At 40.1% G+C, this 27604-nt stretch overlaps 1 protein-coding gene across 3 annotated transcripts in view; it reads left to right on the forward strand.

The window, feature by feature from the left end:
- The window catches only part of WAPL (WAPL cohesin release factor), a 68418-nt gene that overhangs the window by 3063 nt on the left and 37751 nt on the right, over nt 1-27604 (forward strand). For all 3 annotated transcript variants that reach the window (XM_054071308.1, XM_054071310.1, XM_054071309.1), the window contains exons 2-4: nt 1069-1592; nt 18240-19289; nt 25665-25783. In XM_054071308.1, coding sequence (XP_053927283.1) covers nt 1091-1592; nt 18240-19289; nt 25665-25783 — 1671 coding nt within the window. In that variant the 5' untranslated portion in view covers nt 1069-1090. The remainder of the gene's footprint in view (nt 1-1068; nt 1593-18239; nt 19290-25664; nt 25784-27604) is intronic.

The following is a 27604-nucleotide window of genomic DNA, read 5'->3' on the forward strand; positions in this document are numbered from 1 at the left end:
GAGAGTAATTTCAGAGCAGAAGGTGGCTTGATTAAGTTTAGTGTGTCTATAAAGAATTCCAGTTCCCTATTCATTCTTGGACCAAAATGAAGAGAGAGAGAGAAACACTGGTTTACAAAACAGATATGATCTTTTTGTGTTTTTACTTTGTCATTTGCACAGCAGTTGAAGAATTTGTTTGGGGAAAAAGAAACAAAGTGATCTGTCTTCCTTCTCGAGTTAAACAAAAGTAGGAATAGGACACATGCAGGGAACTGTTTAAATGTGTTCCTGTTTCATCTGTTCATTTTTAAACTTTATTCTTCTGAACGAGCAGACTGTGAGTTGGGCTGCAGTTGTAACAGCTGGTAAAGGGTCATGGTTTGTAGTGGTCTGCATGAGGGGTCCTCCATGTTCTTGGAGATGGGCTGAGGAGTGTCTTCTGTCCCAGCATAGCCAGGTTTACAATCTGGACTTTGACCATGCAGAAGGCATAAACCACATTGTATTACCAAAAAATACACTCGTTAAGAAAGTCTGGGTGCAAGAAAAACATGAGGTGAAGCAATCATTGCTATTTATAATAAATTAGCATCTTAAAATGTCTCTAGCAACTTGAAGTATTCTGACAGTTTTTCTTTAAGTAACTACAAGGAATCTTTGAAAGCCACACTGTTACTGGGCTCTGGCAGAGAGCTGCATGTTCAGATGTAGTGGAAGTACTTTTTGGTTTTCTGCTGATGTTTCATGAAAGCAGTACCGTCTATACTCGAAAATACCAGATTAGAGCAAAGCAATACCAAAAATAAAATATTCATAGCCGATTTTTCTTAAGATCCATTGTGCCATTGTTTTATAAATGTGCAAATAACTGACTTTGGAGTGAAGTCGGTAGACACGTTACTGCAGAAACTTTTGGCATAATGATGTTCATGTGTAAATAAGTGAGTCTGTAGAAAGAAGCAGATGATGTCAGTTGCTCAAGTGAAATGTGTGTGCCTGGTGCTTGTAGGCCCAATAAAGGATGGGAGTGCAGTAATTTGTACAGAGAAGTCAGTGAATTTATGTTTCTTCTTTGTTTTCCAACAGAGAATATGAAACAGGAGCCAAAATGACATCCCGATTTGGAAAGACCTACAGCCGGAAAGGGGGAAATGGCAGTTCCAAGTTTGACGAAGTGTTTTCCAACAAACGGACCACCCTTAGTACAAAATGGGGAGAAACCACCTTCATGGCCAAATTAGGACAGAAGAGGCCCAATGTCAAACCAGATATTTCCGAAGTTCCTAAAAAACCCAAAGTTGAAGATGAGGTAACAGAGGATCCATTTGGATTTGACAGTGATGAAGAATCTCTTCCTGTGTCTTCAAAGAACGTGTCACAGGCTAAAAGCTCTTCTCAGCTGGAACCTGGTGAAGCTGCTCAGTCTGAGGACTTCACTCCTCTACTTGAAGCTAACAGCAGAATTAATCAGCCAGACAGCGGAGAAAACATTGCATCCAGCAAGTGCATATCTTTTGACAATACTGTTCCTCTCTTAAAAGAAAAGAGCACAAGCAAAGATGTGGAAGATGGAGAATGCAAAGGTGGCAGCGGTAAACTTTTAACTGCAGGTAAGTTTATTCAGCTCTCCAGGTAGTTCCATTCTCCTTTGCCTTTTACTAATTTACATTTAGACTTTGTTTTTCCAGGTACTGGTTAAATAAAACCACGGGACAATTCATTCTTAGTTGTAAGAAATAATGAAGGGTACACTGTGTAACTGAAACCACCAGGAAGCGTTCTGCATTTTTGCACACTGGTCTGAGATACTTGGTGCTCTGATCCTTCCCTGGGCAAATTGAAATCCAGTGCTTGAGATTCATTGTGGTGTGTTAGTCCACCTCAAATAGAATGGGATAATCATCCTCTTCTGAAATTTATTCTGAGCTTATTGCATTTGTGGTTTTTTTTAATGTAATATTTTGAAGAGTGATGAGTTGGTGATAAGAGAATGCTTTATTAAGTTGCTGGCTTTAATTTAGTGTGGGGGCACAGTTGCTACCATGCGGGTGCACATACAGCTTACAGCCTGCGTTGTTTGATTATTTGGGAGGGAAAAAAAAACTCAGTCTTCTGAACTTCGGTTGCACGAAGGGATATTATTTTATTTTAATTAGTCCATCTTTATGTATGTGTACGTAAAAAGCTTCACACCTATGAAACAGGATTCTGTCAAACTCCTTTTAGGGGCTGTTTTCAGCCTTGGAAGTGTTTGTAAGATAGCTGAATGCTTTTGAGAGGGAATTCACAAACCCTGTGGAGCTGCACATCACTTATTTTGTTCAAGTCATTCTTAGACAAGGTCAGATAGAAGAATATCTCATTAAAAGTTTTCATATAACGGGCTGATAAAACCACAGCTTCAAAAGTTGGGCAGAAAATCATGTTAGATGGACCGTGGTGGAGAGGACATCTACTGACTTGCTGTGGGTTATCGTGATCAGCTTTAATGAGAAGAACTTAGGTAGTGTTGAATTCTCAGATAGAGCTAACTTAACCCTAGGATTAGAAATTTGAGCAGACTCGTTTGGCTGTAACAGGGTTGACAAGAAGATACTGAGGAGCAGAAGATATGCGTAGCTCAGTGATGTGCAAGATAATTTTATTAGTGATATAATACAATAAAACTCAAGAAATGTTGATTTGAACTATAGTTTGACAGATGCATTGGTGGGACATGTAGTTGTCTTTTGATCTTACTCTTATTTTTGCACTGAAATATTTATTTACCTATGGTTTTCTGCAGTTTATTTATCTGTGAGTCTGATCCACCTTTGGTCTGGAAGCAAAATTTATGTTTGCTAAGGGTGAATATAGTTTTGGGAAGAAATTGAACAGGTTCATCTCCCAGTATTTAAAAGAAGAAATGGCGATGAGTTTTCTTGGTTGTTAATGAGTAGCGGAGCAGGTTTTACAGTGAGATGGTTTCCACCTACAAAAGCTATGTTAGAACAGCATTTTTGGTGTTGGAAAAGAAATGTGTGAGCTGTGAGGAGAAAGTGTGACAGAGCTCTGAAAATTCCTAGTTGCGTGAGAGATCAAGAGGAAGAGACTTTTGCAGTTTTGTTAGTGTTTCCTGGTTCCAGTATTGTGGAAAATAACAAAATACAGTATTTAGCACAGAGGAACTTTTTTTTCAATTTGATGCTTATTTAAATTCTAGAACTCCTTGTTACATGATACTATATGTGCCATAAATATGTACAGCTCTAAAAGGAAAGAAGCTGCTGAATCTTGGTGGGTAAGCTCGTTGGTTGCAGTTGAGTGTGCTGGTGCTCTGGATGGAGAGAGGGAAGTTGCTTGAACATCACTTTACTGGAGGAATTCCGTTCCTGCATGCTTTCCTGAAGTGTTTGTCCCTGGCTGCAGTAGTGAAGGAGAAGGTGGATCTTTGCCTGATGGTGCTGTTCTTGCAGAATTTGCTGTGCTCCATTTACACCCCAATGAAGACAAAATCCCATTTCATAACTTTCTTCAGAGTCAACTGAGAATGAATTTCTGCAGAACATCTTAGGAGGGGTTTTAAATAAGGGTAAGGAAATCTAGGCTGTAGTTTTTGTGGTAGTGTTTGTTTTGGACAGTTAGTGTAAATGAAACTTAGATCATCAGCGGTTGTTCTGCTTGTGTGTAGGCAGATCCAGAATAAATAAAAGTTGTCTCTGATAATGTCACTCAGAACATTGAGCAACTGGAGGCAGTGGTGTAGTAGCCAGGGTAAATGTAAGTACTTCAAAGGTTTCTTTGTTAGATAGACAATTAAGTGAAGTTTAACGGTATGAGACTGTCTTTCAGAACTGAAGCGAGGTAACTTTATTGATATGGGGGAAGAGGGCATCTGGGGGAGAAAAGCTAGCTGACAATAAAAAGACTGTTTCTTGTTGCGTGATCTCCTAAGTGTGTGTGCTTCTGCTGCCTACCACTTCCTCACTCTCCCCGTAGTCTTTTTTTTTTTTCCCTTCCTGGTGCCTCGAACTCCGCCAGGTTCAGCCACGTTTGATCAAAAGGCTTGTAGAGCCTTGAGACAGCACGCTCTACTCTTCCTGAAGAGGAAGGGGCTGGGGTGGAGAAGGGGAGGAAAGGAAAGCAGGTAGCACAATATTATAATATTTCCAGCATGAGAGAGACTGTAAGGTGAGCTCAGCTTTCACCCACATAGAGCGGGGTATCCCTGGCTGTAGGAAGCTAGGCTGTATTGGTACTGGTGTTCACGGAAGTGTTTGTTACCTTGTTGGAAGTGCAATTTGTTGGTCCTTGTCCTGATACCAGCTGGGCAGTGCATTACTTAAGGTCTCAGAGCATCCTGATAGCATGTGCCATCGTTGTATCTTAATTCTTAACCTAGATGAAATAAGATTCAGAATTAGAGTAAGGTGAAAACTGTGACTCGACATGGTGATGGGCAAGCAGAAAGCTACCGGTTTAGCCTGCCAGTTCTGCTCCAAACATTATTATCCTGCCTCAATTTCCATTTCTTTGGATGTTAAAGTGGAGGTGATGCAATGTCAGTTAATTTTAACTAGTGTTTGGTGTTAAAGCACTCCGTTTTGGGAGTTGTTTTAGTAGTTGTGCAACTACATAAGGCATTTGAGGATCTGTATCTTTTCAAACAGTGTGACTTGCTGGTCTCTTTTTTTTTAAACAGCCTTCAGCTAGTGCTTGTAACAATATCATTTTAAAAGCTTTTAGAAGGTATTGATGTGGAAAGTGTCTCATAATCTTACTCTAGCATCTCTGATGAGGATTTAATACTGTTGGAAAAATGTTCATGAGTAATCCTGTATGTAACAGGTAATTTAGAGGTGGTAGGAGTTGAGGTGAATTGGAAAGAGCGAAAGAGTATTCAGGATTAATGGTTACTGTTGGGTCATTTCTGTTAAGGTAGGAGGACTTGGTAGCTAGAAAGCATGTCTTTGGAAAAATGTTATACTGCTAATTCAGAAATGCAGCAACTTGGAAGTTGAGCTTTTCTGTGAGCGCGTCTTACAGTAGGATAATATGAAACCTGCATAGCAATAGTTACTTGGATTTCTGAAATGCTTTGGTGGGTTTCTGTTTATTTGGGTTTTTTTAACTCTTAAGCTTATCCTTTGAGGCATAAACCCAACCACACTAAATTCAGCTGCACGTAAGCTTTAATATAAGAACCACTTATGGCCTTGCAGAGCAAACTGTGAGGTGCTAGCTTTAAAAAATTTCTTACAGATTTGTTGGTAGGATATTTATGCTCACTCAATTTTGTGTTGAAATTAGCGTGGTATAGTTTTTCAAGTGAAAATGTCAGAGCTTGACGAATTGTAAAAGATGGCATGACATTCAATATTTATATTATCCAATGTGCAGCTTATTCATACACTGCTTTCCTTACTCTATCTGTTTCAGGTTAGGAAAATACCACCTGTGTTGAATCTTGCTTGTGAGTTTGCGTTTTACCTGTGGGTGTAGTGGTCGCTTGCTGGTTGTCACATGTGTGGCAGTGCTGAGCTCTGTAATGCGAGGTGTATTGGAGGGTCCAGTCCAGGATGTTGGTGCTGTTCATCAGAGGAGGCCCATGCATTGAGAGGCATCTGAAGTGGTTGGATGGTGTCTGTTGTCTTTGTACTTCTTGTATTCCTGTTTGTGGACTATGAAATAACATTATTTACATTAATTCCAAGTTAAAATATTAGGTGTTTAATGGTGCTTTTAACAAAGAAGTATTTTAATTGGGCATGGGTTAAGTTTGGTTTGTTTTTAAAACCTGTGAGTTTTTCTTGAAAATATATTTTGTGTGCTGTGGAGAAATGGAACCACAGCATGGTTTGGGTTGGAAGGGACCTTAAAGCCCATTCAGTGCCAGCTCCCCTGCCATGGGCTGGGACATCTCCCACTGGATCAGTGCACTCAGAGCTTCATCCAACCTAGCCTTCAACACCTCCAGGGATGAGGCATCCACAACTTCACTGGGGGACGTGTGCTAGTAAGTAATTTTTTGTTCTGTAGAAAATAAAATGGGCTAGAATGTCTTTTTCAGAATCCAGAGCAGTGTAGGAATAGTATCCCTCTCTGCTGTGTTGTGATATGTACTCATATTTTTTTTTCCTAACGTTTAGAGAAGTCATGAATAGCTGTTCTGCATTTTGTCACTTAATACTGTGTAGCAGCATTCAAGTAAGTCTCTATTCTGGAAGGGGTTTTGCTGTTGATGCTGTATGAAAACATTTGCCTCTCACCTGCTATTTAGCTCTTTTCTGTTTTAAGGTATTTCTTAATGCCCTCGTTTTTCACTTCAGGCTCATGTACGTATCGGTATCAAATCAAGCTGGCGAATGCCGTCCTTCTTAGTAACTTGTGCTTGTGTGGTGCAGGAGTGAAGGGAGACAAATGACTTTGTGACCCAACACGCAGCATCCAGTTGAGTCTGGGTGCTGGAAAAGCAGATGGCATGAACGGAGTAACTGACAGAAAGTGGTTCCTCTGATAAGATGTTCAAATCATCACGTCTGTTCCTGATGGGCTGTCCTGATAGTACCTTGGTGAAATGTCTGCAAAGCCCCTGCGCCCTGATTACCTGGGTGGGGAGCCCTATCTTTAGCAGGAAGTTTCAGCTTCTCCAACACAAGTTTGTTACGTGATCACATTGGGCAGTACGTTTTGCCAGGATCTTCTTTTCAAGTTGTTTTAGAGCTTCTGTGTTGTGTTTATGGGTGACACAGACAAATAAGATAATAGGTACGTCTGGGTAATCTTATCTTTCTTCCTCTGCAGAGTTATTGAGTGCAAATTATTTGCCTCCTGAGGGAGAATTCCAGTTTAGTCATTTTCCGTCCAAAAATGGAGCAAAAAGTTGAGGGGAACTGACTGAGGGCTGAGCACTTTGCACTTAGGAGGCAGCCGGCAGCAGTCACGGTGAACAAGAACTGTAGCAGTGCTCTGGCTGGCTCAGAACGTCAAGAAAAACTGATAGCAGAGAAGAGGACGGGTCTGCCAGAAAATATGTATGCCCATAGAATTCCAGCATTACAAACTTCATTTATGTGGCAGTGGTTCTGCTGGGTATATAGATAACTGGGGTTTATCTACAAGTCCCCTCTTTTTCTATTGCTTTTGTTCTGTCTCCCCCTTTTTAAGATATCCCTTCTCCCCTTACACACAGGACTTTCTTGCTGTGTCAGTGGCCCAAGTTCAAACTAAGTCTGATAATTGTTCTTTTTTTCTTTTTGTTTTGACTGCGATTCTGTTTAACTTTCAGTACTTATACCAGTATGCTAAAAGAGCAATACAGGAAAAAGACCCTACTGTTTAGGAAGGAGTATTCCGATTTCTGCAATATGTTTTTCCTAATGACAGGGAAATGCACACTGTGCACGTCCATGTACAGAGCGTGCGAGATGTTTTTCTCTCCATCCCCTTTCCCAAAGAAGACTCATATTCTCAGTACCTTTTTTGGAATCCGTATTTCTAAAATTTTTCTTTCTTTATGGAGTTGTATAACAACCAGTTTTTAAAGGGTCAAACTTTTGACTGCTTACTCTTTATGTTTAAGAAGTTCGAATAACTTTGCATTCAAAACAGTTGGTCAGTGCTTGTAGAAGAAAAGAATCCCTTTTATGCACCTGCCTTTGAAGTGGGCCAAAGTGTGCAGGTAGGTAGAAGATAGTTGGTAAGGAAACCATTGCAAGTTCAAACACTGAGATCTTATTAACCCCAGCACAGTGAGGTGTTGGGCTGGCAGTTTGTGTTCTGAGAACCTGGAAATAGGTTGTGAAATGAGAATAACGATCTGTCAGGGATGCTGAACACTGTTACCAAACTGGAAGGCTGCCTCTAGGTGATTTGAGAAAAGCAAAGATGTCTTCAATCTCACCAGCTAGATGTTTAAAAGTGCTACTCTGACTGAAATGAAGATGTAGTATTATTTGGAACTTGTTTTGTATGTAGTCTTAATAAATACTAAATTCAGACTTTTCATATAAACTCCTTCAGAATTTTGATAAGGTGCTGGAAAGGGAACAAAAAAAGCAAGCTGTTCTTAAGGAAAACAGTTCTGTGGCAGCAGCAAATTAAATCTCATCACTTTAGGGTTTTCTGTGGAATTCTTCTGGAAAACAAGATACCACTTAAAATGTCTGCAGAGAGGGAAACCATGTCGATCCAACCTGCAGGCAAACTTGTTGAGAACTCATTTTGATTCAAAGAGAGTAAAGAGTCAGAATTACTTAAGAATTTTTAATCACGGCTATGGATGTTGGCAGTTCTGTAATTTTAGCAATTTTAGTGATTGTCAACCATGAAACTGGCCTTGAGAATCTAATCTTCTCAGGATCTTATGCTTCTTATCTTCTGTTTCTGCCTGCTAACATGCCTTGCTTTTTGAGGTCTTATGGGCATCGATGGATAAATAGCTGTAATTGGAATTAATAAATGATTTTAAATTTAATGGCTTTAAATCGGAAGGGAGAAGATTTAGATTAGACATTAGGAAGAAGTTCTTTAAGATGAGTGAGGGTGGTGAGGCAGTGACACAGATTGCCCAGGGAAGTCGTGGGTGCCCCATGCCTGGAGGTGTTCAAGGCCAGGTCAGATGAAGCTTGGAGCAACCTGATCCAGTGGAAGGTATCCCTGCCCATGGCAGGGGGTTGGAACTGGATGATCTCTAAAGTCTCTTCCAACCTAAACCATCCTATGATTATATGAGAGTGATGGTTCTAAGCGGTAAATTTTTCCTCTGTCTTAGAACTGTGTATTTTATGACCATAAGCTTTTTTTTCCTTTTTCTCAGCCATTCAGTCATAGACAGAAAATGGATCAAAGGAGTTTGGTCTGTAACCTTTTCTCCTTACAAACCGAAACATTTGATTTCCAATGTAGAGTAGAAATGAGAAGCAGTAATGAAATTAATTTTCTTATTTGGAGGAAAGCATGGTTTCTCTGCAGTCACTGGTTTTCTGTCCAAAACCAGAGAAGGCACTGTGTGTATGTCTCCTCTGGGCTCACTTCCCAGAAATGAGGAATGTGATACAAGCACCTGGTAAAGATTCATCTTTTCCTTCAGCTTGGTCAGCTTCAAGATGTAAAGTGTTGTAGCTTTATGCTTGGGAACATGGGTAATGATGTAACGGGTACTGAGCCACAATAAATATTACGAAGTGTTCAGGAGCATCAAACAGAGCTGTGGCTTATAATAAGCTTAACAGACTGTTTCCTGCATCCTGTGTCAGCGGTCTGTTCATGAGCTGTCACCTGTTCCTTTGTTGTTTTGGGTTTTTTCCGAATCTTACTGCCTTGGTTTCCTTGATGTTTTCATTTCTTGCTTTTGCATCTTGTCTTGGTAGCCAGGTGTCTATTTGAAAAGAGATAAAGAGGAGTATGAAATTGGTATCTTGCCATCTGCCTGCCCTTTTAAAGATTTCATTGCTTCTGACTAACTTCGATATTGGCTGTACATTCATGATGAATTTGTGTGGTGAATACTAACAGAGACCTAGTTTAAGTTTGTGGATTTGTTTCCTGTGTATAATAATTCAACTGTACTCCTTTTGGTATTGGAAAGGAGGCTTCTACAGTGAGTCACACAGGAATAAAGGGGCACAAGGTCTCCTACTACAAAAGCTACAGAAAGCAATGTATCTTTTGTTTATAGCTTGGAGGATGCTTTGGGTGGTGGTGTTCAAGAGTTGCTAGAAGTGAAGGAAAACTAACCTGAGGTTTGAGTTAGTAGGGCTAACATTCAATACTGGCATCTCGTCTAGGAATAAATAGAAGAAAAAAGCATTTAGTTTGTATATGTGATAATATTTTGACACCTTAGCATGTTTTTGTAACATTTCAAAGCTAGTACTGACTGTCCTTTTCTTTGATTTCCTAATAACACTTGTTAACCAGTTTTGATCAAAAATTGAATGATGAGGAGAGATTTCAAGATACGGTGCTATTTCAAGTGTAATGAAAAATGGTGGAGTGAAAAATGGAGTTGAATCAATTCATCTGTTCCCTTACCTCTCTTGCCTGTGTGCTGGTAAGGATCATGCAGTAGTAACTGAGTCCCTAATCCCTTAATCCGTTTCAAACGACAGCAGTGAGCGGGCTGGCAAGCACGTGTTGCTGAACATGATCTGCAGGGTGGGCTATCTCCTGCCTGGTCAAGCAGGCTGGTGTTGAGGAGGCTGCGCAGGGGTGTGGTGGTAGGGTTGTGGGGCAACAAGCTTGGCTTGTTCTGGGAGCCTCAAATCTGTTCAGGGCAGAAATTTAGATTGAGAGACATTGATCTCACAACCTAAGAGAAGCTCCATGCTCCAAGTAATTTTAAAATATCAGATAAGAGAATGATGTTTTCAGGCTTATAGCCCAGCAACTTAGTCTTGTGAGTGAAACGGAGATGAAATGAAAATGAGGACTGGGCCAGAAGATACCTTTGTTGATGTCTGCTTTGGATTATGCTCTGTTTTTGCCAAGAAGAGTATTTGGTTTCCTAGTGGACTTTTTCCCTTGACTTTGTTTTGGATTCCATCTTGGTGTGTGCTGTACCCTAAGGATCAGGGTAGGAAGTTAACAACTCTGGCAGCTTCAGTGATTGGTGGCGAGAGTGTTGTGCGTTCAAACTTCAGTGGTTATTCTTAAGTAAGAACACTGTGAAACTTTTAATCCCATGTGAGAAATTGCAAGAGTTGCTTTCATGGCTTCCTCTTTCCACATTAACCTGCCTATTGCTTTTAGTCCCTGCCTGGAGCAGGTTTCGACCCGGTGTGAGTTAATGCAATTGTAAATGCTGTTGTGATGAGCTTTGAGTGGGGATGAGGATGGTTTCTTGTACTGTGTGCCCAGATGGTGATTGCATAATGCTAGGTGATCAACCAACCCTATCGATGTAGTTTCATTACTGTAAATATTACAGTATGTCACCAGGGGTCATACAAAATAAACACCTCCCTGGAGGTGTTCAAGGCCAGGTTGAATGAGGCTTTGAGCCTCATGAGTGGAAAGTGTCCCTCCCCATGGCAGGGGGGTTGAAAATCGATGAGCATTTAGGTCCTTTCCAACCCAAGCCATTCTATGAAAATACCAGTTTAAGCTGTCTAAAAATATTCTCAGAAAAAAAATCTATGAAGCTACACAGGCTGAAAAAGAGAAGCAGCTCTGGCAAGATTTGTTGTGAAGTCAGGAGAAGTACTTCAGGCTCCTGGGACTCCTTGTGCAGCCTCTTTAAGCCCCTGTTCCGCCCCAGACATAAACTTTCTTCTCCCTTCTCTCCTTGTGCTTTCATGTATTCTCTAGTATTCTCTACCCAAATCTCCTTTCAAAATCACCAGGAGGTAGACTTTGTGTTAACTCTTCATTGAACTGTTTCTCATCCTGAGTGGTTTTGCCTGGCCGTTCTGGACTCTTGCTGGCCCGTTGCAGCTATAGGTAATGCAGTTGGTTTTTGCTTTTTCCTTCTGGTCTCTCAATGCTCATTTTTAGGCCCTCAAATTTTAGGCCCTCAAATTTTAGGCCCTTGCTTGTTTTCAAGGGGCTGTCACAGCTCTCTGTCACTTGTGCCAGTGACTTCCCCTTCTGGGTGCCTATTGTTACCAGAGAGGAGAAGGAAGCAATGGATGTGTTCCATGTCAGTCCAAGCAAGGGGGACAGTCAAAGGTCAGGTTTAGAATTACTTCTGGGTTTGCATTTTTAAAACCTTTGTGCATTCGTCTCTGTGCTGCTTTGCCATTTTGTGTAGAATATGAAGTGACTGGAGTCATGTGGCCAGCTGTGGAGATAAACTGCCACATGGTCTCCCCACTGGTTTTTCTAGCAATTCTATTTTCTTATTTCATGGTCAATCCCGAAGTGAAGTTTTTGAGTCAGGTGAATAGAGAGATTCCTTTGTCCCCTTTTTAGGTTCAGTGCCTTCACTGGAAGGCTGCTTGAACTAGAACCAGGGGTCCTGCTCAACTGGTCCACTGTGGCTTTTGCTCTGGTTGAACTATTTGCCTTCACTTTTCTGTTCTCAGAGATAATTTGTGACTTAAGATTGAAGCTAAGAAGCATATCGGAAGTTATCTTCCTATCTTCAATTAGGAACTTACATTGTTTTCGTTGTAACATTCCATGTAAAATGCGTATTTTATAGATGGCATACATTTTAAAAAATGTGAATCTTTTCGCTATGACAGTTCTGAAAGCCTTGCAGTTTTTTTTAGACCTTTTACCTCTCAAGTCTGTAATTATATAGTGTCTTTTATTATTACTGTGATTGAACTAAGTATTTTGTGGGTGGGGAGATATTCCTTCCTTTTCTCATGTAGTACAATGAAGAGTGAGTTAGTAGTGCTTCTGAGGGCTGTCAGGGAGTGCCTTTTTGGATAGACCTCAGTTTCTTAAGAAGAAAACCTTCTAAGAGTGAGGTGTTTTATGAATACTTCATAAAAAAATAAACTTGAGATCTGAGATATAGAATCAAAGAATCGTTAAGGTTGGAAAAGACCTCTAAGATCATGAAGTCCGATCATCAGCCCAACTCCCATCACGCCTACTAAACCATGTCCCAAAGCACCATGTCTGCACGTTTTTTGAACACCTCCAGGGATGGTGACTCCACCACTTCCCTGGGCAGCCTCTTTCAACGCTTCACCGCTCTTTCATTAAAGGAATTTTTCCTAATATCCAATCTAAACCTCCTCGGTACAATTTGAGGCTGTTTCATCTTGTCCTATCACTTGTTATTTGGGAGACATCTTAATGTCAAAATTATCAGAGATCTCCCACTGAAGGATGGAGGTGTCTTATCGCTAAAGAAAATTCATCTCTTTTTTTGTTTATTTTTTTAAAAGACTTTCTAAGTCTAGAATTGCGTTCTTTCTTTCGCGTGAGATCTCAAAAATGAAAAGGCAAGAAGTAGTACCGCTGTACCTTCTCACGGTAGCCACAAGGTTTTTTTGTTTTGTTCCATCTAATACAAGAGTGCTTTATCAAATATGTATTTTTGAAAGAGAGGTGGCCAGAGTATTCTCTTGATACCTGTCTGGTCTAAATGATAGGAGTCCAGATGTGCATTTGATTATTGTGTAAAGGTTTATTATTAAAAGGCAAAGCTTTATTACTGAAAAAGCAGTGGGGAACTGCTGTGTCCCCACTGTTTGGATGTTTTCATATATCTAGAGGAGTATAAGCTGTTACCTCATTTAATTTTAATGTTTTGCAGTGTTTGAACTTATCTCTACTACTCATCTTACAAAGCTGACTTGGAGAGCATAATCATCATCATCACTGAAATACAGCTTTGCAAAGTTTGGTTGTGTGCATCTCTGTGAAAACATCTCAGTGCATTTGGTGGGAAAGAGAGGAAGTTTTGCTGGTTTTTAGTTCATCAGCAATACTTAATACCCAGTGACTTGTACTAGAGCATAATGTAAAGCAAAAGGTACACATAAATGTGTGGTGTTTATCAGTTAATATTTAATTTAGACCTTCCAGTTGTTTAGGTTGGTTCCATCATCCTCTAGTGATTAACTTCTAGAGATTTAAACAGAAAATAAAACAATCTGCTGCAGTAGTCGTGATATGGTTCTTGCTACAACCTGCAAAAAGCCTCACTCTGGTGGATTTTATAGTTCTGTGCTATTGCTGATCTGAAATCACTGTGGAAACTTATTCTGGTAATTGAGCCCCAGAAGAGCCTAATTGCAGTTAAAACTGTGAGGAGAAGTTACATGACTCTTGAACTACAGAATAGCTAATCATTCAAGATTAGTGAATTTTGTCATGTTTTCTTTGTGCTTTCCGTATCTGCAAAAAGAATTATGTGTTAGCATGACTGTAGGAAACATCTGTCTTCTGCCATAGTATTTACTGCTGATAAAAATTACTATATTTAAAATCAAGTCTATTGGAATTGCAGGTATTGTCAGCTTTGGGCAATGACCAAGTGATTTGCAGTAGTTTCTGGTACAGAAGCTTCTGTCTGGCAGCCAGTGACCCACTAACGACTTGTGGAGTCTTTTCAGAGACAAGTCAAACTTCGGAGTTGCTTATGGGTGTACTGAAGATACCACAAAGCTTCTAGAAAGGCAACAGGGTCCTGGTGTGGCGCAGAGTGAGCTGTCAGTGATGAGCGTGTAGCTTTCTGTATCCTGGAAGTGCAGTCAACTAAGTGCTAAGAAAGCTGTCTGACTGGGATAGAAAGGCTTTGGTTTTTTATTAGTCAGCTGGGCTGACTGGGGAAAGTGATTTTAGTCACATTTATGGATGAAGAGAAACAAGGAATTAAAGGCTGGTAGGACTGTGAATGTGTGGTGCCTCTGCCTTAACCCTGCCTGGTCGAATACTGCTGATCTGCAACTGTACTGATGCCTCGAAATTCAGTGAGTTTTTAGAGGCTGTGTTAGAGGCAGGTGGTGGGGAATGAATAGGTAGCTCGGTTCCTTGGTTTTGTACTTGGGACTGTTGGGAGTGAGCATGAGGAGAAGAGCATGCACGTTGGGCAAGTGTGAAATCGGAGATGAGAATTCCACTCTGGGAATTAAAAACAAGCTTGGTGCAGCAAGTACAGAAAAATTGAAATTGAGCAAAAAAGAAGGATTTTTCTTGTCGTGATGCATCTCTCAACTGATGCTTCAGTTTGTTCAAATGAGACTGCTGCAATAGGAGAGTAGAAAGTTTTGTCCCGTTAATAGGTCACTGGATGTGTCTATCTTGCTTGTTCAAAGTCCCACAAATATTAGGCTAATTTAACCCATTCTAAAATATTCCAGAACAGTTTGTAGAATAGTTTTTCAGTGTGTATGACTACATTGTCAAAATGGGTATTTTCATTCAGAGTGAATTGTAGTTAACTCTTTGGATTTATTATTACTTGGTGAAATATTTAAGTCATGGTGGAAAAACTTTCTTAAATAAAAGGAGCGCTGTAGTTGATATCAAAGTGTTTTAAGGATTATCTTCCTTACAAAGACCCACCAGGTGATGGCTTTAGCTCTTGGTTACAGAGAGTAACTTACTTACATTTTTTCAAGGGACTGAAAAAATGAAGTGGTTTCAACTGCTGAACATTGTGTCGGAACTGATGAATGAACAGAAGAATTCAGTAAGAATTCAGTAGGTTCTAGATTAATCAGTCATAAGGGAAAGACTTAAATATGCTCGTCTTGAGTTCTAAGAGAACGTATGTGAAAGTATACGTTATAGGGTAGTCATGATTTCTGTGGTGTGCTAATAGCCAAATGCAAATAAAAAAAAAAACGAGCTTTTTCTGAGGTGATAATAAGGCTTAAGACAGTGTAAAATTTGAATTTCAGCTTTGTTCATCTCAAAACAGATCCCTGAATTACTCAACTCGTGGGTTGTAAGGTGCATACACGCACAAGATTCTCTTCCTTCCCTGGGAACTGTATTTGATTTGATCCTGGTATAAAATATGACTCCTGAAAATCACGGTCTTCCTTGGGATTGGAAAACCATTCCCTTTCCAGATACACATACTGAAACTTCTTCCTAGCAGTTCAGTCAGGTATTGCTTAGGAAGCCAAGACAGACATGTTTTGAATGTGCTTGCTTTCCCTGTTGCTTAGACTTGAATTCAAGTAAATACACACGCAGATATGGAACAGGCGGTGGTGAGACTGCGGAACAATGTAGTTCAATGAGGAAGTCTGAAAGTTGAGTTTAATTTGCTGGGTTTTCATGCCTGGGTATTATGTCTTTGGTGGCACAATGATGTTTGACACGCAGAGGAGAAGGAACACATTGTACCCTGTCAAACTCGGTCTGATTACAGAAAGATTGATTTTGGTTGGGCCTCCTGGCTTGTCACAAGCCTGAGATGGAAATGGGAATAACAAGGTTTCTTATACAATGTATTAATACTGAAAACAAGTGAGCAGGATGCCCTTACTGAGATGGCTGGGACTGATGTTCTCTGGGGGATTTAGTTTTGCATTTCATATGTTCTGTGAAGAGCTGCTTGTATTTCTAGCTGAGAGTATAAACTCGTATGGCAGGTCTCGGCTGGACTCTCAGGAAACGTGGATGCAGTTTGTGAGATCTTACTAGTCCTGTCTCCGTGAGGAACTTCAGCTAGGATTAAACTAATTTCCTGCAAAACTTGACTTGGCAGTCATTTCTTTTACTAGAATTTTCTGCTTGCACCTTAAAGTTCTTTTCTAAAATATATGTGCAAGGGTGGAGTTTAGGTGATGTCACTTTAATTTGAAAACGCCTGGACCAAAGCCCTTGGAACAGCAGTGAAGGTCACTTTGCTCATCAGGAAGGTTGTAGAACCCTCTGGTCAGTGCTGTGGAGTTTCTGTGCCACCTGGGCAGATAGCAGCTGGTGGAGATTAATGCAGTCAGGACTAAAGCCTTCATTTTACTGATGAGTTTGAAGCATTTGCCTCTGAACGAATTTGAACTTTAGAGGCTGCATTCTGCCAACAGAGCCACTTTTGACTGTCGCGTTCCTACACCTGTATCTTCTGAACAGGTTCTCTTCTAGCATTTGTTTTTCTACCCGTCCCAGTTGCTTCTGTTTCTGCAGTTTATCTCATCGTGTGCTGCTCTTCTGTGTGTCAGGGCCTTCTGTGTTCCAGTCAGACTTCTTATCATGCTGCTACTGGCCCTGGCAGTGAGCAGAGACAAAACAAGACATTTCAGTTCCTGCATTTGGTTATACTTTATCAGGAGTTCGAAAGAGATTTCTGCCAGTCTTGGTTCCAGGAAATGGCTCCCTTGTACTTTGGGGTGTCCTTGTGTCTGAGAGATGCACAGCGACAGAGCAGGGCAGATGCGATCTTCATGACACTGAGCTTTTGTTGGTGTTCAAGGAAACCAAATGGAATGGTTTCCCTATCAGTTAACGGCAACAAGGGGAGGACTTAAATCTGTCTTTCCTGGCATTTCTGTTGTATAGATGCTGGTCGGGTGGAAATAAATCTCACAAAAAATGATATTTTAGAGTGGAATTTGTACTTTGACAGCATAAGATGCAAGTATGACTACGGGATGAAGAAGTGCAACGCTTTTGCCAGCAGCTCTTTTTCAAATCTGTAGAAGCTCACTGTAAAAACCTGCATTTCAGGAGTGATTTAATTTAAAATTGTGTTGAGAATTGCATTTCCTGTATTTCTTTGGGAAGTCCAAATATTTCAATTTAAAGCAGCAAAATAAAGTATCGGTTGCTTTTAGGGTGCATTAATCACGACTTCTGACAGTTTGTAACGGGGACTGTAGCGTTTTTATTACAAATGATATTGGCAGATTGCTCTAACTGGTTTCAGTAGCTGCACAGTTACTGCATGAGGCAGTGAATTATAGGACATTTTGCAGCAAACTTACTGAATTAATCAGTAGGTTCTGTGGCCCATACCGATTGTCGTGTCTGTGGTGACAGAGCTTCACTACTAACTAGTTCTTAGACCAGGAATATCTGAAGGAGCAGCTGTAACCTGCCCCTATATCCCCTTTCCTGACTGTAACGCATCAGGTAGGATTGAAAATGAATGTATACAAACTTAGCTAATTCATTGACTTATACATTTTGTGTTTCCAATGGTATTACCTGTTCTTTTCAAGTGCTGTGTAAAAGCAAAAAGTACTTCAAGTAGGACATCTGAAGCAAACCGGAACTAAAATCTGTCTCGCAAAACTTGCTTTTGGAACGCTAGTGTTTCAAGCAATAGCTTGATATAAACAAAGATTTTTGGAAGGATACAGTTACATAAGAATAAAATACAACACAGCCTGTGTACAGCAAAGAAGTATTTTTCTTATATAATTAGAAAATGTTTTAGAATGATTATTTCTTTCATTATTCACTGGAAGTCACTGGGTGTGAAACTGAATGGTGATTGACCTCACTGAAAATTTTGCTGCAGACTTTCTTGTTGGCGTAGGTTGTATAGAAAGGTGCTTGTATTTAGTATTATTGTGTTTTTCGTGATGCACATGTTTTCAAAATGGCTCTTACTTCAAATTAGTGTATGTTTTTGCTAAAAATGATGAGCCAGTTCTGTGGCACGAGAAATTCTAAGCTAGAAGGCTACAGTGGCCAGGTAAGATTTAACTTGCTTTTTTTTTCTTCTGAAAATTGAGAGGGTGAAATGAAGTTATTTTCCTGAAGCGTGTAAACCAGGAGGATAAGGGACCTCTTTAATGCGTTTTGTCATTGAACACTGAATATCTTGTGACTTTTCAAACTTGCCTACAGGAATGATTTTTTTCTTTCTTTTTTTAAATAATGCTCCTTAGTAATAAATCTGTATTTTCTTATAGATAAAGTACAGAATTTAAATGAAGATAATGAGAAGAACAGTCATTTCACTTATGAGAATGCTGAAGACAATAACAAAACCAATGCTGAAACTTCAGATGCTTCTGGACACAACATTGAAGCCAAGGACTTACCTGATTCTTGGGACTCCCATACCGGAAAAACAGCAGACACACCATCAGAAACATCTCAGATGAAGGGGCCATTAAGAACTCACTTGTATGAATGGGAGGATGAAAGCGAAGACACCAGAACTGGAGAGTATGTATTGGATATTGACAATGAACATCTCTCGGAGATGAAGAGCAAGGATGAGGAGTGTGATAAAGAAGATACTGAAAATCCAAAGGAAGCCATTAGTGAAGAACTTGTGCAAACTATTCCTAGGCCAAGCAACTGTAGGACATATTGTCGATCCAACAAAGCAAAACTGCAGGGGGCAACAAATTTTGACAAGCTAATGGATGGCACTAGTCAGTCTTTATCCAAAGCAAACAACGAGTCAAATAATGATGGTCTGAACCCAGCAAGAAAAGTTCCTTTAAGTAGTGGGACCAGTTTTAGAGGGACAGTTGGACGGACTAGAGACTACACTGTTCTACATCCATCTTGCTTGTCAGTTTGTAATGTTACCATACAGGATACCATGGAGCGGATTGATGAATTTACCACAGCAGCCCCTACTGACCTGGGAGAAGCTGGGCGCTTAAGGAAAAAAGCAGACATTGCTACTACAAAAACTACAACCAGGTTTCGACCAAGCAATACCAAATCCAAAAAGGATGTCAAATTAGAGTTCTTTGGGTTTGATGATCAAGATGAGGGAGGGGGAGGTGAAGGTGCCTCTAGAAGCTCTGGGAGTTCCAATTACAAAATCAAATACTTTGGGTTTGATGACTTGAGTGAAAGCGAGGATGAAGATGAAGAGTGGCAGGTAGCAGAAAGGAAAGCTAACAAAAAACGAAGTAGAACCACGCCATCTTCTTCGCTACAGTCGACCTCTGATGGCAATGAAAACTGTTCCCAGGACAGCCAGCTCAGTACTAATGCAGGTAAGCAGCTCTTTGGGAATATGTGCTTGATGTTTAAATTTAGTTGACCTTTTTATTTTGTTCTTTTTGCTGTATACCTAGGAGTTTGTTGAGCAGTACTACTGATATATAAATGTAAATGTCAAATTTACTTACTTCCGCTGTGGTCCTGTCTGGTGTTTCACAGCTATAATGAAGTATGCTCTGTACCCCTTGATCTCATGCCAGAGGTAGTGTTTTTTTTCCTTTTGAGTGAAAGATTCTTACCTTTTTGGTGCGTTGACCATACAGTACCCAGGTCTGGAAGGCAGACGTCTTCCCACAGAAGCTCCACATCAACCAGAATTACAGGGCGGAGAGCAGAAACTTAAGTAGCTCTCAGGGATGTGAAATATCTTTTACTTTTTGTGCTGTTGAATGCATTTGTGAACAGTTGGGACCTTTCTCAAGTTCTGTCTTGTCCAAGGATGTGTGGCTGGAGGGTGGGACAGGAGATCCATGGTGTGCCAGTCAGATGACTGGCTTTGGCTGTGCCTCTGCATAGCCATGTATTTCTGCTTTTACTTCCAGATTTCAGATATCTCCATCCTCTGCATGGGTACCTGTGTGTACACACACACACATAGAAGTAAAAATGTTGACACAGAATTTGCTGAGCGAGTTCTGATGTTTGAGTTGCTTTGAAAAAGGTCCTGCACGATGACTTTGCCCAAAGTTGAGGTGTCCTGGTGAAGAAGAAAAGGAATAACTTTGGTGAAAGGTTTCTTCTAGCTTTTTTAAGAGTCTAGTGCCAAAAAATGATGCGTTGGAATAAGTGTTTCAAAACCCTGCCTCTGCTTTAGGGAACGTTTTGGTTCTCCACTTTGGAGCATGAAGCATGAGAAGTTTTCATCCATTTGCTGAAGCTGCTGCAATTAAGGCTTTGGCAAAATGTGTTTCATTGTGATGGGAAGAGAGGAGGACTTGAGCCTAGCCTTGCAAATATTGGAGAAGCTGTTTTTTCCTACAAATAGCTTCTGCTAATGTAATACAGAAAAAAGTTTCATAGGAAAAGATGTTCAATTCTCTGTTCTAATTGTAGTGATCTCTAAAACCAGAATTGTCTGCAAACCTTTTAATTGAAGGTGAATGTAACTGCTAGGGTGTTTTGTAAGTCCTAAAAGGGCCAAATTGATGCTTATGTTATATGAGAAGGCTATGTTTTCAAACAAAAAAAACCTTGATTTGTTCTCATAAAATTTAATTACCATGAGACACTTGCATTTCAGTCTCTTTGGAAGATAAGTTGCATTTACAGGGCCTCTTATGAAATACTCCATCTGAGTCCCTTTCTCTGACGAGCCTTTGTTCAGCCATTTACTCCAAGCGAAAATATTGCTTGTACAGTAAGTGCAGCTGAGATGCTGAGCCGTCCAGTAACGCTCCAGCTACTGTCCTCTGGGGTCTGGAAACACCTACAGGCTGTATTCAGCGTTGCATTCACCAGGGAGACTGTTATGTACCAAGTTATCACAGATTATTCCTCTGCAATATTTTCCAAAGAGATTCCCATGGCACCCACAGATGGGAATTTGTTTTGTTAGTCCCTTCATACACTTTCTCACTTGCCAGAGCTAGTTCTCAGTGCCTCTGCTGAGAGATGCTTCCCCTGTTATTTTTGCATCTTCTTTGCTCACTCGACTCCTGTTTTGTGCTGCTGTGGGCAGCTGGGATTTGAACTGTATTTTTTCTTCTGAAAGGCTGACATGAAGTTATTTCCCTAAGCTGCAGTGCATTCCTTTGTTCAATCCTGTAGTACAGATTATAAAAATGGGGAGTCTGTTGTCGTAAAATTTGTAGGACTGATATTTTTCATGCTGTCTTCTCTTGGACCTTTGAAAATTATGCTGGCTCGGAACAGCACATTGAAGTCCTTAAACTTAGTGATGCTGAGTTTGAGAATTTATCAAGGACTTCTGGGTCTAAGTCTGAAACTGCAGTAAAATATGTGACATTGCTGTGAGGTATCAACCTTATATACTAGAAAAAAAGTGACTTCTGTGTCCATGGAAAATGCCAATGTTGAATCCAAGCCTCAGAAAAACCTTTCAGAATGTTTTGCCCAGTAAAACTTCGTCCTGAAGTTACAAAAAGTACGGAGCTGTGCTAACGCTACCAGAGTTCTGTGTGTGCTGTTTGATTTTGTATTAATGAATAAACTCGTGGATAAAATTCAACATTCCTGTTCCAGGTTTACAGGTAAATGCTAGGTTGTCCTTCTGGAACTTCTTGAGACTCATTTTGACATTCTGTGAGTCAAGGATGTTACATGGCATCCTCAGTTTTTCAAGAGATTTGATACTTTCTCTTACAGCCTTACACCATTTTTGCTACAATACTGGTGTCATTGCTTACCTTAATCTGGGCCTGTTTTTATGAAGCGTACTTTAGAACCACAGTATTAAACATCATGCAAAGGTTTTTCTACACTGAACTGGAAGTTCCAACCAGTCTAGTAGCTCACAGTTGAGGGAAAGCAAATTAAACAATACATATTTAAATAATTCTGTAAAGTAAATTTAAGGATGGACAATATTCTAAGTGGAAAAAAATGCAAAGCAGAGAAATTCAATTTTATGTGAACTGTCTTTCACTGAGTGCCTTTTATGTTTACTTGTATGATAGGTTTGCCTCCTGAAATGGTTAAAAAACACCAAAAACCCCATACAAAAGCCAAACAAATGAAATAAAAAAAAACAAACGCAAGTCACGAGATGCTCCGGCTTTTAGATTCCTGGGTGCTGTCACAGATTTTTCATGTTCATTAAAGTACTTTATAACCTTGAGCTTGAGACTTTTGGTGAAGCTTTAAGCTTGCCAATTTTTTTGCCATGGCAATCTAAAATTCTCCCCTATGAGCTGGTGCAGGAGAGTTCAGGGAAGGAAAAGCCCCTGTTACTCACGAGCATCCCAGCTGTAGTCTGCCAGGATGCCAACGGCCAAAAGTCCTGGTGGGACTTCACTAGGTTTGAAACAGTACCTGTATCCTTTGAGTCGCTGGACTAGGAGAGATGACTTCGATGAAGAGTAGCTTTTAATAGCAGGAAAATTACTTAACTGCTTGACTACATTAATCAATGGGGAGTTCTATCCACGGGAAATCTGAACTAATGACGGAGAAGAGTAAGACTTAACAGAAAATAATTTGAAGCTTCAATTTTGAAGAGCAGACCTGTATCTTTGGGATGGTGGTGTACTGCTGGAAATAACTGTGCTGCCAGTTTGTTTGTGTCTTTTTCTAAAGATCCTGTTGTGGTTGTCAGTGGTTTGGGTGGTCACTAAGATTTCTGATACAGTTAACTTCTGAACTTCCAGTCTCGCAATGCTTTATTCCTCACCTCTTCCCATGGGACACCTGGGCCTATGTCAGTGCTTATTTCACTGCGTTTCATTTTGGCCAATGACAATAAAATTATTACAGAAAACGACAGGTGTTACATAAAAAAAAAATTGGATTAAAATCAAACCCTTCAGTATCTGTGTAGATTGGCATAAAAAGGATAGAGCAGTTGCCCTGAAACCTTCCACTAAAGGATGGTATGAATATCTATCCCATTTTATTTGGTTCACTGCTGTCTTCACTGCATATCTCGTAAGTGCAGCAGTGATGAACTGCAGTATTCTTGACTTAAATTTCAGTAGCAGTTACGCTGTTATCGTAGTATTACAGCTTAGCCTTCTGCTTTGTAAATCGGTTCTGATACACAACTTAACCTTTGTGTCATGCATTCGTTTTCCTTCCAGTGATGCAGCTGAGATTCCTATAATTTCTTTGGATAATAAAATACCTTCTATATATCAGCATCTAGCACTCGGGTTGTTTCTAGTGAGCAGACCCGCCCTGGTTTGTTTTTTTCCCCCTTCCTTTGCATCTCCTTAAAAACTGAATCACCTTCCTTGGGTAAATATTTTTAGCTGGGTAAGAGTACGGCAAAGTCCTTGAAGACAGAGTCCTGTTTGGACTAGAAAATCTTCTGCAGAATTGTTCTCAGGCACTGAGATAAAACAGGGTTGGTTTTCCCCAGGAAATTTACTATGATGTTGCCTTCTTCGTGGTCTTTGAACAATTTTCCAGTTTTAGCCAAGACAAGCGAATTACCTAAAAAATAATGCCTTGAAAACGGTTGGATAGAGGAGAAAGGGCCTTACATGCTCTAATATTGAGGAGAATGCCAGTGTGCTCATCTGTTGTGTGAGGGGGAGGGGAAAACCATCCATGCAAGAGAGACACAGGGAAAACAAGCTTCAGCGTCACTGCTTGCTGAATCACTGGTGTCTTTGCCTGGCTTGGTTAATGCTAATGGAAGATTTCTTCCCCATGCCCTGTGTAGCTTAGGTTCAAAAGTGTGGTAAGTCTTGTATGCAGAGTGCTTTTAGGATACCCACATGGCCAAAAAATAAAAGCATTCGAGAATCATAGAATGGTTTGGAGTGGAAGGGAACATGAAGGTCACCTCGTCCAATGCCCTGCAGTGAGCAGGGACGTATTCGACTAGATCAGGTTGCTCAGGTTTCATGCAATGAAATCTAATCATGGAAGTGTTTGATATGCTAGCAACATCAAAAGATGAAGATTATCCTATTGTCAATAGGAGCTGAGATGTTTTTATCAAAAAGTCTCTTTGAATTTAGAATTACTTAATGTAAATGGAATAGTTTGGGATCATGTATGAGTAGAATCCAAAGAAAAACTTCAATAATTTTAAAATTGTGGCTTAGTTCATCTAGAATGTGGTTCATCATTATTAACCGCACTACTGACTCCAAGACTTGGCTCAAGGCACAGATTATTGTGCTGATGTGATGGGAGAAAGCGCAGCTTCCCTTTCTAGAGTGACTTGCACAATTGCAGTTTCTGTAGTCAAGTGAGTTCTTGGCTTTTAATCTACGATGGGAGGGACCAGTTCTGCTGGTCTGACTTTGGGAATTGCATTCAGGGTCTGGCTTCTTGGGAAGTGTTTCAGGATTTCTAAGGGTGTGTGTTGGAGCAATTTGATTTGATTCCTTTCATTGGTAAGTTCCAGCAAAGGACTGTGTCCACTTTTATATGGATTTGGAAGTAGATTTGCTTTATTTAAGTGACTGAGAATTGGTCTGTAATATTTTGCCTGTTAGACTAGTTTTTTCAGACCAGCTTTTAAAGTCACTTATTTTCAAAGGGTTTATTTGTGTGTTCTTAAGGTCTTGTGCTGACATCATACAACTAAACTGCAAACGGGATGCAAGAGGCCCATTCCGGTAGGTGTCTTGCAGTGGGCATTGTGCCTGCCTTGGTGCTGCCAAACCTGTTGCAATTCACTGGAATTTGAGAAACTTTTAACCCTTACTTTAAAAATACTATTATCTCCCGGACTGGGTGAGTTTTGTGTCCTTGTGGGTGCAGTCAGAAACTTGCTGGCCTGATTTGCCTTTGATTGCCTCCTTATCAAGGCGCTTGGCCAGTCCTGTTTACTGAACAGGAGTGCACTTAGGATTAGAGTAACCGATCCAGCCTGCTTGTATTTTCACAGTACAGTGGTCAAATAGCAGCAGCTTCTCTGGAATAGATCTGTTTTCTGAACTGCTTATCAGATGAAACAGTGCTGCTCTGTGCCTATTTCTGTCTGGAAATTTATGGTAAATTCTGATTTCTGCCAAGTAGAAGAACATCAGCTGGGCTCCAAGGGATGATGCTTCAAATGCAACACAAGCTTAAATAAAAGAAAGATAGGAGTAGAATTTAATTACATCAGTGAATCACAGATTTACAGTCCAAAACTGAGTACTAGAACTACTGGTAAGGCAAATACTGAATACACTCAAAGGCCCTTTCCGTGGCTCTTTCCAGCTGACTTTCTGAGCTGATTGCCCTCTTTTTTCGATGCTGTTTGTAGCAGAATAAGTAAATATAAACCTGCCTTCATAAAAAGTGAAGTACGATTAGTTCTTCAGTTTTGTAATTGTAGAGGGAAGTATTCTTATTACTCTCTTGAACTGATGCTTTAGAAGAACCCTATCTACTGTTTAATTCATCTGCTGCTGAGAGTTGTAGCATTAAGCCATGAGTGGGCACATAGAAAAGTAACCTGGGATTCATAGGAGTATCAAATGGGAAATGATGACCTGAAGCTTACACAGTGGGCAAGAGGTGCTACGGTGATTGCGACAGTATGCCTTGTAATGTTATGTATGGTGACAGTCCCTTTTACTGGAACCGGAGCTCCATCCAGGACCGCGTTTGGCTTTAAAGCTGTTTTTTTTTTTGATGAAGATTGTATAATTTCAGAGGCTATACCTGAGAGGTCAGATGTAACGAATGCTCTAGCAGTTCATCAGCTTTCAGTGTGGTTGTTTCACGTCTGCATTTACCTTTTACAGATCTTCTGGAGTTCTCAGAGGATGCATCTGGTGTGCCTGAAGGCAATAAGAAAACCACAAATAAACAAGGTGATAAATCCAAGGAAAACACCAGGAAGATTTTCAGTGGGCCAAAGCGGGTGAGTAACAATACTGAGACCAAAACAAAGTTCTTAATTAGCTCTTCAGTATTGATGTTTCTTCCTATATAGTTAACAGGGCTTTTGTCCCAGATTGTATCTGTGCTTGAGATAATTCAGTGACTTTAAGGTCGTATCTGGAAAAGCAAAACCTTCAAGTGTAAAATTTTTGTATAGATCACTGGGAATTTTGCTTTTTAGACGCAAGTCTGGGGCTGCACAATGGTAACGTGCAGCCTGGGTGCATTCCATTTTAGGTGATTGTCAAAGCAAAGCACCCTTATTTGCTGGGGGGGGACAGGGGCGGTTCCGCCTCATTTTTCTCCTTTCTCCCAATAAATATCTGTCCTATTACAGGATTGAATCTTTCCAAGAGCTTTATAAGTATGGTTGCCTTTATAACGTGTGGTGAAGTGAGATTTGCTTTTTGTTAAAGAAAAGTAACCCCCAGTAACATCCCCATGTACCCAAACTGTGTATTGTTGGTGTGAATTTGCCCTTTCATACGGAGAACAGAGCTTATTAATTTGGTTGGTACTTGATGTGGTTTATCTTGCCTGTTATTATAGGGAACTGGGTATTTTGAGGCTTTTAAAAATGTGCACACAGCAAAAATTGTTTAGCTTCTGGGTGAAGTTTGCAATAGTGGGGTGTGTGTTATCTTCATTAAACAAAGGTTTTATGACTTGATTCTTCAGGATACCCATTTCTAATGCTTAGGGCCTTGACGTGTGCTTTTTGTGTAACGTGTTCCTGGTGTCTGGAAAGAGCTGAGCTGTCTTGCCATCCTTGCGATCCAGAACTGGTGTGAGAAAGGGAGCTGGAGAGGGAAGCGCACTTGGTTTTTACCTTTCCCTTTGAGTTCCCTATGTTTTGCAAGACCCATCAGCGGTCTGTTATAGTAGAAACTCTTGTAATTATTCAGAATGTGTTCAGTAGTTTAGAGGTTGTAAGAATTGATAATGAAATTATTTTCTTTATTTTTCCTAAAGAATTCTGATAAATAAATCACACTAAGAATTTCTCATAAAGACAAGTAATTACTTGTGTTATACGGTAGTTTCACTTCAAATAATTTTTGTAAGGGTTTTTTTTTTTTCTTGAATTTGGTCTTCCAGAACCAGATGATTTATTATCTCCCAGCTGTGTTTATCTGTAATCATTTTCCATTTAAAAAATGTAGATTTGTGTGTGGAGGAAGGAAGGCAAATCTGTTTTATTCCTCAAAACCCGCAAGGGAGTGTTTTCATTTCAGAGGACACGTGGCTACTCAGCAGTGTCCGTTGTAGTGCTCTTTTGAAAAGAGATTTTACTGCAGGTTGCTCTGTGCTATTGGGCAGAACAGGGAGCTCTTGGCTCTGGAGTTGCAAGTTAGGCTTTCTCCAGTGAGGAGCATCTTCTTGGAACTGAAATGGTATTTCTTGAAGATCAGGACTCCTCAGCTTCTGCTGATAAAATAATAATGTCTTAAATATCAGCTTTCTACAGTGAATGTGTTACAAGAGGCAGAAACGCAGAAGTACAGAGAGTGGGAGTTTTACTGAGTCTGTTTTTCAACGGCATAAATCAGCTGTGGGTGTTCTGGTAAATATGGAATTCTTTTAAAAGTACTCTTATGCTTCAAACAATATTCTGTAATAGCATTTATGTGTTTCTTGTTTAATTTTTATACTTCAAATACTTGAGGATCTATACGAAAACTATTTTAATTAATTTTGAATGTCTATATCATGAAATTATGTGAGGAAAAACCTTACAGCAATGTCATACTATATGAGAGAAAATGGTTTCAACTCTAGAAAATTCTCAGTTGGTAATACA

This window comes from Cuculus canorus, chromosome 7 (assembly GCF_017976375.1).
Source record: "Cuculus canorus isolate bCucCan1 chromosome 7, bCucCan1.pri, whole genome shotgun sequence".
NCBI classification, from domain to species: Eukaryota; Metazoa; Chordata; class Aves; order Cuculiformes; family Cuculidae; genus Cuculus; species Cuculus canorus.